Consider the following 13196-nt stretch of genomic DNA (forward strand, 5'->3'; position numbering starts at 1 on the left):
AGAAATAAATTTTTAAAATAAAAATAAAGAGACTAAATTTTAAATATATAAAGAGTATAGGGACTCGGAATACATTTGAACCAAATTAAATGCGAAAAGATGCATGATTCTTTTTATTGGATAAATGAAGAAGCCCACAAAAATTTTGTTTCGACTAAATAAAATAAGCCCATGATTCATTCATGTCTAGAAAGAGTAATCGAACGGTGATGATGAAATGATGAAATTGAAGTTGTAGGATTAAAAAGAAGGGAGGTTTCCACGGGAATATAACCCTATCCATCCTCTTCTACTGGAAGCGAAACAAGGCAAAGCAAAGCAGCCCTAGAAAATTACACTATTCCAAAACATTGCAATGTCTCGTCGAGAGGGTCGTGATTCCGACTCTAGACGACACCGTTCTGGGTTCGACCGTGAACCCAGGTACTCCCTTTCGTTTCCCAATCCTTGATTTCAAACCCAAATGATGCCTTCAATTCTAACATTACCCCCATGTATTTCAAATGGGTTTTCAATCTTGTTTAATTTTGTCTAAAGATTTAATTTTGTTTATGTTGTTTAGCCCTAAGAGGTCTAGGAGAGATGGGAAACCTCAGACTGAAAGACAGGTCTCCAGCGCTGACGTCGGAGACAGGCCCGACCAGGAGGAGAAACAGCGCCGTCGGTTGCAAGATGCTGTACCCCTTGAGGCGGCCCCGACACCTCCTGATTCTTCTAAGATTGAAACTGTGATTGTTGGTAAGGATTCTGATAGGAAAAACAATGGACAACATGAAGGAGCCAAGCATTCTTCTGATCCGACTGAAGTGCCCCGCTCCCGATCCTATTTTCAGGTTTTTTTGTTTTTATCATTATGATATCATTTCATCTTCATGGATTCGTTTTATTGTTTGGTGTATGTTTTTAATATGATTATCGAGTTGAGTCTAAATTCCCCGGTTGATTGCCTGCTGTGTGGCAACCATCTGAATAACAATTGTTTTGTGTAGGAAGAGTGTGAACAATGATGATGATTTGTCATCGTCTGCTTTCCAAGAAACCAGGAGTATAACTTTCAGTCCCATGCTCTTGTAGTGTACGTGTTGAATGGTATTGGTCACTTTTGTAGTTTTGGGTTTACTTCTCCTAATAAAATGTTAATGGAGCATTATAAAAGAAAATTACTCTGTCATTGTATGTGGATTGGAATCATACATATTTAGGGTCTCATGAAGTGCTATCCTTGCATGATTTATTGAGGTCAAGAAATGGTTTAAGCAGGAATGATATTCTTGCATAACCTCCTACGGAAAACCAATGGGGATTTGAATTTCATAGGATTGTGAGCTTATGGAAATTTGCTTGTATGGAGCATGAATCTGACTTGGAACCAAACAACCTGGTTCTCTTGAGTTTAATAGTTTGGTTATTATTCAGAGTGCATAAATCTTTTTTTTTTTTTTTCTGGGCTAATGTAGCAGAATTCTTGTTCAGCCCCACTTTGTATGGTCCATGTATATAACAATCTTAGGCTTGCCTGTGCATATGTCTTATAACAGCACGATGAACGTGGTAGTGCCGCACAAGCTGGTCGAAGTTATGGTCGGAGAGTGGCTTCTGGTTAGTTATTTTTTTTCCTTCTTTGGTCTTTGTTTCCCACACCTTACTTCAGTTTTTGCGATCATGTTACCATGTCGTGTCAGCCTTCACATTCAGGTTATAGATATAACTTGTCAAAAAGAGTTGTCCTGAGATTGTGTTTACATTGGCAAAACGGTTTCTGGGGAAGCTTAAATAGCATTCCCTTCTTATCAAGAAAGAAAAAAAAAAACAGTGTTCTCTTGAAAATTATTAGTCAAAGATTTCTTTTTCTTTCCAGAGCGTGGAGAGCGTGGATGGTGGAGGGATGCAAAGGATCATCATAGTGAAAGGGAAACTAGAACATTTGACACGAGGCAAAGAGACGAGAAACCACAAGCCAAAGGTGATAGCAAAGATGATTGGCGCCATGATAGATTCTTTGAAATGGAGGCTGATCCACCGGCACAGCCACCACCTACCAGGAAACGACCTGCATTTAGTGAGAAGAAGATCCCTGCAGCAGCTCAAAGTGCTGACCACACAACAAAGGAATCGGAGAAGTCGAGCCATTCTAGCCACCATGCATTAGGAAGTGAAAGAAGAGTGGACAGGGATCGCCACCCCCGGCATTTGGACAGACCGGATAGACTCACTGCTGGAGATCAGGTTCCGAGCAGAAGAGAAGCACCCAGAGGTGGATTTTTATCGCATGAAAGGCATGGAGGTGGTGGTGGTAGCAATTTTAGGGGAAGAGATCGATTCAGTGGAAGGCAGGAGTATCGCTCAGGTGGCCCTCGTGTTGAGAAGTGGAAGCATGATTTGTATGATGAGGCGAACAAGAGCCCTCCCAGAAAGAATGAAGAGGATCAGATCGCAAAGGTGGAATCACTCTTGGCATCATAGAGCTTAAGTTATGCTATTAAGTGGCCATTTGATTTAATCATCAAATGGCAAGTCTGAAACCATTTCCCGTACCCCAATTTTTTGTTTCTTTTTTAAAGTTATGTTGTATCCTGGTGCAAGATTAGTTTGTTCATCTGTTTATGATTGCAACTCTTTTGGTAGTAGTGGAATGATAAGTTTTGAACAATTTGGCGTTTTCTTTAGGCTTCTAAATGCAGATCAATAAATAAACCCCATAATTCCATTAAAAAATGGTTCTTGCAAAATCATATCATAAAATACAACAAATTTGGTTATTTAGCTTGGCTGCGATCAAGATTATCGAGTCAAAAGAAAAGGCCGGAATCAGTAGAGGGTTCGTGTCAGATGTTAGCTTTAAATCGCCACGTGATTAATGATTCTTATTATCGGCAGTGCCAATGTTGTTTTCATGGCTGTAGAATTTGGTTGATGATGATTTAGGTGAGATATCATCCTGACGCATGTGAACCACTTGTATAAATATGCTAGTTTAGGTCAAAAATCATGGCTGCTTTTTTGGAAAGTTTTTCCTTGCATTTATCTCTACAAATTTTCGGCTCTTAACCCGTTCATATCCCATTTTCCTTGTTCATTTATCTCTGTTTGGTTTATTAAAGTTGTTGTTTTCTTTCGTCTCGTCCAAATTCCTTGTCTCTTTGTCTTTTCTCAAATGGCCATGGATACAACAACAGTGACATGCATAAGGGAAGGGTTACAAATTTGGAGGAAAAGTTTATGACTCTTGATTTAGAATTTGGAGGAAAGGCTGGGCAGTCGAGCCTAATCCTATTCACCATATTCTCAAAAAGGCATGGCCAGTTGAGGATTCTTTCAAATTGCATGAAATGGATAGCAGCCTATTTATCTTCGTGTTTATAAATGAAAAAGACTTGAAGAAGGTCGTAAGTGGTGTGTCGTAGTCCATTATGGATCATCATCTCATGCATAAAGAATGCCCAACAGAAGGTAGCTTCAACTTCAAGGTTCAAATTCATGATTAGGAATGGAAATGGGCAAGACATTTGTAATTTTTAGATTATTCGAATTTAAATTTGTAAATCTGTCTAGAACTCTAAATTCGCAAATTATCCGTGTATTATTACCCAAATCCAAATTCAAATTTACAGTAAATAAAAATAAATTTACAAAAATAGTTAAATAACTGTCCAAACAAATTAAACATAATAATCTAAAAAAAATCCAAATTTAACGTTTTTAATCACATGTCACATTATAAAATAAATTCATATTAATTATAATATTTATTTTAATTATATAAATATTAATTAATTTTTTTGTTTAAATTATCAATTAAAGAGAATAAAAAATAGTTAAGGATGTTGAGGTACAAAAAATGAGTCGTATAAAGAGAGTGAAGACCCTTCTACAGATGAAAGAAGTAGCCAGACGAGGGCATGAAAGGAGGAAATACTAGGAGCTTGTTAAAAATATATTTATGTCACTTGTTGAGGAAGATGGTACCACTTGGGTTAAGTGACCTATATGTCATAGGCCAGGGGTTCAAACCCTCGTCAAGGGTGAGACGCTCACGTTGCTTTAGTGGATGGCCATATGGCTACATACAGTCGAGGTGCCCTCGATTCTGTGAATCAAGTCCTCAATGTAGTCGCTCATGGTACGCTAGCTCTCGGTAGAGCACGGGAGATAAAACCCTCCTCGAGATAATACCTTTAGTTGTTGGGGGTCCAGTTACTTGACTAGTAGACGACATTTCAAAAATTTCTCTTAAAAAAGGTGGCCGACCTTTAACAACATCAGGCGCCTTTTATTAACCATTGATAATCCAATACATAATATGGTTAAAAGTAAGACTATTACAAAACCACTAAAGTTACTTATAAAGTTGTAATTACGAGGTTGATAATTTCTTTTTTCTTTTTATAAATATTTTCGAAACATTTTTTTGAAGAAAAACGAAGTCGACTGAATTTTGGAAACGAAAACAAAAAAAAAGGGAGTCGCCACCAATCTTTTCTGATGAGGTGCGATCGGGTCACCTCGTAAAAGTGGTTGTTTTTAATAAATGACTTGATTTATTTAAACAACGATTTTAGTTTACGAAGTTCAGAAAAATGGGTTCAGGAGTCGGTTACACACGAGGAAGGATTAACACCCTCGTAACGTCCAAAATTGGTACCTAGTTGATTAATTAGTGTCTTAGTGTCGAAAATTTAAAAACTTGAAAGACTTTTAAAATACGATCCCTCTTTTTGTAAAAACGCTCGAATGTTAAAGGCCTTCTCGTCTTGAAGTAATAAAATGTCACGTCCAGTAAGTTAGGACACGACATCTCAAACTTTGAGAATGAGCTTGCCTTTATTTAAAATTCATGTATTTTGACTTTTTAAAAGGATGTTCGGTTATTTAGGGTAAACGAGAAAAGCCAAAACCCAGTAAGTTAAGGCACGTTTTTTTGAATTTCCAAATACCGAATATTGCCCTTATTTGCAAAAATTCTTATCTCGAGGTAACAAGATGTCATATTCAGTAAGTTAGGACACAACACCTCGTATATCTGAGAGTAAGCATTTATTTCAAAACTAATATTACAATTCAAAACAATATTTCGTTATTTGGGTTAAATGAGAAAAATCGAAACCCAGTGAGTTAGGGTACGATTTTCTCGAATTTCTAAATATAGAATATTGCTTTTATAAAAAAATATTTTAATGTATCGAGTAAAAATAAGACGTAATTTATAGTGAAATATAAAAGCAAATTATAGTGCTAATACGTGTAATAAAATAATAATAGGTGCGACAATGCCGATAATAATATGAGCAATTATATGAAAATGAAATATATATAAGGCTATAATATAAAAATAGAAACAAATAAACAAGTAACAAGAATTACTAAAAAAGAATTTAAACAAATAAATAAGAAAAGTGAAATAAGCAAATAAATAGGTAAATAAATAAAAACATAAAATATGACAAAATAAAAATGACAATAATAATGAAAACAGTAATAATAATACTAATAGTAGTAATAGTAATAGTAAAAAGTAATAATAATAATAATAATAATAATAATAATAATAATAGTAATGAAAATAATAGTAATAATATGCTAAATAATAATAAGAAAAAACAATAGTAATAGTAATTACAAAAGTGATAATAATAATAAAATAGGATGATAGATTTTGAGGACCTATAAAAGATAGATTTTTCTTTTAAATTTTCATTTTTTCATTTGTTAACAAAAAAAAACTTCCCTCCCCTCCCTTTTTTTTCTTTGCAAGGGTTGAGTATCCGGCGAGGTCTCCGACTGGTCTCCATGCACGGTGGCTGAAAATTCAAAAAGGTATATTTTTTATTTTTTTATTTTCTTTTATATTAATATATGTATATAGACTATTTTTAAAAAGAAAATAACGAAAAAATAGGCATGTGTATATATAATCGAAAGAGGAAAATAAAGTGAGAAAAAAACGAAAATAAAGACCTTAGCACGTTTTTGACTTTTCTTTTCTCTTCGATCTGCTTGCCGTTTTTTATTGATTATTTTGGTATGCTTGAATCCTTTGTATTTTAGTGAGAAAAAAAAATCCCCCTTTACAAATGATTTTTAGGCTTTTATATAACCAATTTTACAATATTATTTCCATTTTTTCACTGTTCTTACTTCTGATTCTGTCTTTTCTTTGCAGGAGTAGTTGGGCAGTGGAGTAGGTGGGTGTCAGTGGGCTTGTCATAGGCGGCAGCACTAGAGGCGGCAGCCACTTGGATTAGGGGGTTAAGGTTAGGTTTTCTTTTTTTTTTCTGAAAATTTTGTGGTGTTGGGCTTATGGTTTGTTAGGTTTTTTTTAGGCCTGATTTTGGGTTTAGTGTTTGGGTTTGTAATGGGTTGTATTGAGTATTGAGGTAGTGGGCAAAATTTAGGCTGTACAGCTGCCCCTCTTTGCTCGTTGTCATGTAACGAGAACGGAGCAAAACTTTCAAGAAAGACCAATTTTGCCTGGTTGCGCCGAGTCTTGACTTATTTGGTGCTCTTCTTCTTCAGGTAGTCTCGTTCTAGTCCACTACGTCTTGTTGCTTGGATCCAGTCCACTGCGTCTTGTTGCTTCGATCCACTTCATGCAACTTCGGAGGTATAGGACTTGTTGCTTTAATATGCTTCGCTGCAATTTTAGGGAAATAAGATTTGCTATCTTCAGTCTACTCCACTGCAACTTTAGGGAGATAAGACTACTAACTTCAACCTGCTCCACTGCAACTTCAGGAAGATAAGGTTTGTTTTGATCTGCTCTACTGCAACTGCTCCACTGTAACTTCAGGGAGATAAGGTTTGTTTTGACCTGTTCTACTGCAACTTCAGAGAGATAAGATCTGTTTATTTATAGCTTCAATCGGTTCTACTGCAACTTCAAGGAAATAAGATTTGCTATCTTCTATTTGCTCCACTGCAACTTTAGGGAGATAAGACTAGTAACTTCAACCTACTCCACTGCAACTTTAGGGAGATTAGGTTTGTTTTGATTTGCTCTACTGCAACTTCAGGGAGATAAGATTTGTGACTTCAATCTACTCTGCTGAAACTTTAAGGAGATCTGCTGTGGCTTCGAGCCGCTCCAACGCCATTTCAGGGAGAAGAGATTTGTAATTCCCAGCCTGTTACCCTATTGCTTAGGGGGTTAAGGCTTACCGTCTTTAATCTGCTCCACTACTGCTTAGGGAGATAAGATCTGTAATTCAGCCTGTTACCCTACTGCTTAGGGGGTTAAAGCCCATCACCTTCGATCTGTTCCCCTACTGCTTAGGGTGATAAGATCTATAAATTCAGCCTGTTACCCTACTGCTTAAGGGGTTAAGGCTTATTGTCTTCGATCCGCTACACTACTGCTTAGAGAGATAAGATCTAAAATTTTCAACCTGTTACCATACTGCTTAGGGGTTAAGGCCCATTATCTTCGATCTGCTCCACTACTGCTTAGAGAGACAAGATCTGAAATTTTCAGCCTGTTACCCTACTGCTTAGGGGGTTAAGGCCCATTATCTTCGATCCGTTCCACTACTGCTTAGGGTGACAAGATCTGTAATTCGGCCTGTTACCCTACTGCTTAGAGGGTTAAGGCTTATTGTCTTCGATCCACTCCACTACTGCTTAGGGAGATAAGATCTAAAATTTCCAGCCTGTTACACTATCGCTTAGGAGGTTAAGGCTCACCGTCTTTGATCTGCTCCACTACTGCTTAGGGAGACAATATCTGTAATTCAGCCTGTTACCTTACTATTTAGGGGGTTAAGGCTCACCGCCTTCGATCTGCTCCACTACTGCTTAGGGAGATAAGATCTGTAATTCAGCCTGTTACCCTACTGCTTAGGGGGTTAAGGCTCACCATCTTCGATCTGCTCTACTACTGCTTAGGGAGACAAGATCTGTAATTCTCAGCCTGTTACCCTACTGCTTAGGGGGTTAAGGCTCGTGAATTCACCGATCTAGGGACATGACCTGTAGAATCGGTTTCATGTATCTATGCTTATGCCAAATAGTTAGGATGCTATAATCGAAATGAATCAAATGCTCCTAACTAGATGTGATGCTTGTGTCAAATAATTAGGATGCTATGATCGAAATAAATCAAATGCTCCTAACTAGATGTGTTATGAATGATATATGAATGCAAAAATGAATGATTCTTTTTAAAAGGCTTAAGGTATCATTGCTCGTGGTTCATCAGGACATTATCACTGATGTATTACGTTATCATCTTGTTCGGCTGGCATTCTTGACAGAAAAGTCAAAGAAATAATCATATTCTGCTAAGCAAGCTTGTCCCGCTGTAATTTCAGAGTCCCTTCCATTGCACCTTCTGAGAAAGTTTGTACCTCCCACTGCAACTTTAGGGGAATAATAGTTGGTTTCTTTCATCCATCCTGCTGCATCTCAGAGGTATAAGATTTGTATCATCTTCAATCAATTTGATCTGTTACACCATTCCCTAGGTGTAATGACCAAAATATCATTTCACTTTTCCCAAGAATGACCCTTTTTTCACTTGGGTTGACATTCCTCGTTATTCATCGAGGTTGCATCACCGACACAATATCTTTCTTTTTCGTGCAACTGATATCTTTTAACAAAGAATTTGGAGAGATAGCCATAATTTTAAACTCATCTCTCTCAAATATTTCCAACCCTTAGACTTGGTAAGTTCTAAATAATGGTCCTGTTTCAGGTTCTTATACTATTTAGAAGCTTCCAGAGCAATATACAAAACTTCTTTTATGAAAGTATTATTAGTCCACAAATCATTATTTAATGCGAATGCTTGAAAAATATTGTAACAATGGACCGAAAGGAAATTATTCAAGAGCATAACTCGAAGCAAGTAAGTTAATCAAGGATAGCAAATGCAATTAAGAAGGAAATTTATTGGGACGTATCTTGAAAAGAATAAGGTAATCAAAGATAATAAATTCAAAATGGGTGAAATAGAAGACTAGGTGCCCAGATATCACAACTTGAGCTTCTCTGTACCAACTTCTTGAGGACCTTTCTGAGCTCAATATGTGTTTAAGAGATCCGGAGTACTTTGTCGATGCCCCAAGACGTAGCATACTTCTTCATTGTTAATTCAGGCATAGCAAGACTGATGTATGCCCCACTTTGATCCAAATTTGAGCTGCCCTTTTCGGGTTTGCAGCTTGAATCCCCTTTGGTCTCAAGGCGCCCTTTGCGGGTTTTCGCCTTCTCCTTCTTCTTTTTTCCTCAAGGTGCCCTTTGCGGGTTTTCACCTTGGCCTCTTTCCCTTTTAGGTAAAATACTCCTTGACTGGATTTGAATTCACCGATTTGGGTAAATCTTTGCCATCCATTTCGGTCAATATCAATGCCCCTCCAGAACAAGTCTTCTTTACTACATAAGGTCCTTCCCAGTTTGGCATCCACTTTTCTCTGAAGTCCTTTTGTATAGGAAGGATTTTCTTCAATATCAAGTTCCCCTCGTGAAATTCTCTAGGATGAACCTCTTTATCGTAAGCTCACATTAGTTATTTTCGGTGCATTAGACCTCAACAGATAGCTTTCAACCCCCTCTCTTCAAATTCAATTGATCTTATCGGGATTGGATTCACTCTACCTTATCCAACTTCAGCTCTGACTAGACTAGGAGAAAAGGAATCTCACCTTCAAAATTGATTCTATTTCACAAACCAACAAGCAATGTGTTGCCCCGGCTAAGATCCTGGCCGACGTTCGATAAACATAGAGAATAAATGGTGGCTTCTTATGCCAATCTTTACAAGTTTCGGCCATCTTCTCCATGATCCTTATTATTTTTTTCTTTCTTTTTTTTGCTGCCTTTGCTGCACTGCAATATAGCGCCTAATCTTTGAACAGACTACAAACTTTTGACATTGTGCAGTTGTGTTAGACATGATCTTTTCTGGCATTCTTTGTTGGCACCTTATCCCTTTTCTTCTTCCCTCTTTTTTTTAGGGAATTTGATGACTATCGATTTTGAAACATTGGCATATGAAGCGACTTTCACCCTCTTCATGAAGTAATCGACGACTGCCAAGATGATTGATGTATATTAGACGAGAACAGCCTGACAACATCCATACCCCACATAGAGAAAGTTTGTGAAGAAATGGATGAGGCACATGAATCTTGTTTTCCTGAATACGACCTAACTGATACAATACCTTTCCATGGTGGATTGATAGTATTTGAACCTCATGATTAGCCTGGCCATTGTAAACCCATTAGCATGTGTCCTTCTGACACATTTAGGGACCTCTTTTAACATTTTCTTAGCTTTAACAGCATCTACACGTTTTAGTAGCCTAGGCGTATCTTGATACGATCGTGCAAAAACATCTTTGAATTCTTAGAATAACTCAATAACGTCTCACTTTTCCTTTGTGGTGATGCAGACTCCGATGTTTGCCTCTTTCTCTTGTCTTAGGCTTACTGTTCACTAACTTTTCATAAGGTAGGATCTGTTTTCATCTTGTTCTAAATCCTTAACAAATCAGGAGATATGTTACAATCTTTGTCATTTTCAAAGTCCTGAGATTCTTCTAGACACATATCTCGCTCAAAACAAGATTCTGGGTCAGTAGCAGCATCGCTCATGTCGTTGATATCTAGGTACCTATTGTAGGTACGAATGAAGATTTCAAAGAATGAATCTAAGAATAATCATTCATATGGTATGATCATGAATGAAGAAAAGAATATTTGAAAGAGAGTTCAAAGAACAAAAGAATCTATAAATAGAAATAAAAGAATATTTGCTCAAACAATAATGCATTTTATTGAAATAAAGATTTTTTGACACAAGCCTATTTCTCAAAAGGCTTCTTATTGCTCCTAGGCTTAAAGCAACAAGCGTGTTTTGAATATTACTCTAAATTGGCTCTAAGAAATACAGGGATCTCTTCCACAGTCCCATTGTTCAAAACCCTTCCCGACTCATTAGGGCGAGTGCCTAATCAATTTTATTTTTCAATTCTTTCTTTAGATATGAGATTGATGCTCTAATTTCCAAACATTCCTTCTGGGCCTTTAACATCTTCAAAGAATTCCAACTCTTTTGATTAATGTAATGCATGTGATGAAATGTAATGCAAATGCATGGGATGAATGTAAAAATAAAAAGAGGCATTGATTTTGAATTCAATTCTATTAGAACAACTTTTCTAGGAAAAAATTCCTTTACATAAAACGGGTTATATATGCGGCATTGCCCTCATATTCCAAGCGAAGACACCGATCCTTTCATATCGGAATGTTGTGGTCGAATCTTGCAGATTTTTAAAAAGATGCCTATATTATCTCTTTTTCGCTCGATCTGGACTGTGGCCTGTAGCTCATTTATCCTGGCGATGCTCGTTAGCTTCTTTAAGACATGGCGGCTCTCGAATAATCTTTGTTGGCTTGAATCCTCAGGTAATGAAACAAAGTCGTATATGGACTATCTCCTTCTCTTGTTGTTTACTCGGACCATATTCGGATAGTCGTATTATATTTCACTTTATCAAGAAATCTGTTTTCTTATGACAAACTGTTCTATTTAGCAATCAAATATGAATCAACACCTCCTTTCTATGATGATGTAATGCAATGCAGTCATAAATAAAACAAAACACGTTAGCACAGGAGGGAAAAAAAACAATATAGGACACCTACCTGGGTAACCGCTAGGGTTTGGAGTGGCTCTACCTAGAGTGGGCTCTTAAGGCTTGCTATATGGGGCTCGGTTCTAAAGTAAAGGTACCTGAACTAGCAGATTCCCCGATCCTCACCCATTATAGGCTCATATAGACCGAGTTCAATTCACGGGAATACATTTCTCTATGGCTACACGGAAATGAAAATCTCACGAAGACATTGGTACAGATGTATCCCGAAAGCGATCCACTATCCTGCACAGAGGTGAAAACCTCACGAAGGAATAGTTTTTCACTCCCACTTAAAAAGGTAAGATCAACCGATCATGCAATGCAATATGTAAAAAGATACCAAAATTTAAACCAATGCAGCAATTATAAACCATAATGATGAAGATCGTAGCACAAAACAGATGAAATGCAATGAAAGGATTGTATATCAAAACCAAATTTTCGATTTTCGACAAAAAGATAAAATTTAATCAACTTGTGGCTTGACTCTCTTACGTGACAGTCCCCAGCGGAGTTGCCAAGCTGTCGAAACTATTTTTTTGAAGAAAAACGAAGTCGACTAAATTTTGGAAACGAAAACAACAAAAAAAGGGAGTCACCACCAATTCTTTTTGATGAGGTGCGATCGGGTCACCTCGTAAAAGTGGTTGTTTTTAATAAATGACTTGATTTATTTAAACAACGATTTTAGTCTACGAAGTTCAAAAAAATGGGTTCGGGAGTCGGTTACACACGAGGAAGGATTAACACCCTCGTAACGCCCAAAATTGGTACCTAGTTGATTAATTAGTGTCTTAGTGTCGAAAATTTAAAAACTTGAAAGACTTTTAAAATACAATCCCTCTTTTTGTAAAAATGCTCGAATGTTAAAGGCCTTCTCGTCTTGAAGTAATAAAATGTCACGTCCAGTAAGTTAGGACACGACATCTCGAACTTTGAGAATGAGCTTGCCTTTATTTAAAATTCATGTATTTTGACTTTTTAAAAGGATGTTCGGTTATTTAGGGTAAACGAGAAAAGTCAAAACCTAGTAAGTTAAGGCACATTTTTTTGAATTTCCAAATACCGAATATTGTCCTTATTTGCAAAAATTCTTATCTCGAGGTAACAAGATGTCATATTCAGTAAATTAGGACACAACACCTCGTATCTTCGAGAGTAAGCATTTATTTCAAAACTAGTATTACAATTCAAAACAATATTTCATTATTTGGCTTAAATGAGAAAAATCGAAACCCAGTAAGTTAGGGCACGATTTTCTCGAATTTCTAAATATGGAATATTGCTTTTATAAAAAAAATATTTTAATGTATCGAGTAAAAATATGACGTGATTTATAGTGAAATATAAAAGCAAATTATGGTGTTAATACGTATAATAAAATAATAATAGGTGCGACAATGCCAATAATAATATGAGCAATTATATGAAAATGAAATATATATAAAGCTATAATATAAAAATAGAAACAAATAAACAAGTAACAGGAATTACTAAAAAAGAATTTAAACAAATAAATAAGACAAGTGAAATAAGCAAATAAATAGGTAAATAA

General features: G+C 36.4%; 1 protein-coding gene across 1 annotated transcript; it reads left to right on the forward strand.

Moving 5' to 3' along the window:
• Positions 1 to 254: 254 nt before the first annotated feature.
• LOC107938440 (uncharacterized) lies at positions 255 to 2650 on the forward strand. Its single transcript, XM_016871612.2, has 4 exons — positions 255 to 423; positions 563 to 833; positions 1539 to 1599; positions 1859 to 2650. Exons 1-4 carry the CDS (start codon positions 356 to 358, stop codon positions 2461 to 2463), a joined length of 1005 nt encoding a protein of 334 aa, XP_016727101.1. The 5' UTR covers positions 255 to 355; the 3' UTR covers positions 2464 to 2650.
• Positions 2651 to 13196: the final 10546 nt, after the last annotated feature.

This window comes from Gossypium hirsutum, chromosome A12, assembly GCF_007990345.1.
Source record: "Gossypium hirsutum isolate 1008001.06 chromosome A12, Gossypium_hirsutum_v2.1, whole genome shotgun sequence".
Classification (NCBI taxonomy): Eukaryota; Viridiplantae; Streptophyta; class Magnoliopsida; order Malvales; family Malvaceae; genus Gossypium; species Gossypium hirsutum.

Bases quoted from the DNA above. Each gene is read 5' to 3' on its own strand.
- LOC107938440 (XM_016871612.2), top strand. From the start codon at position 356: ATGTCTCGTCGAGAGGGTCGTGATTCCGACTCTAGACGACACCGTTCT. The intron at 424-562 runs GTACTCCCTTTC...TATGTTGTTTAG, and splicing joins GGGTTCGACCGTGAACCCAG to CCCTAAGAGGTCTAGGAGAG. The intron at 834-1,538 runs GTTTTTTTGTTT...GTCTTATAACAG, and splicing joins GCTCCCGATCCTATTTTCAG to CACGATGAACGTGGTAGTGC.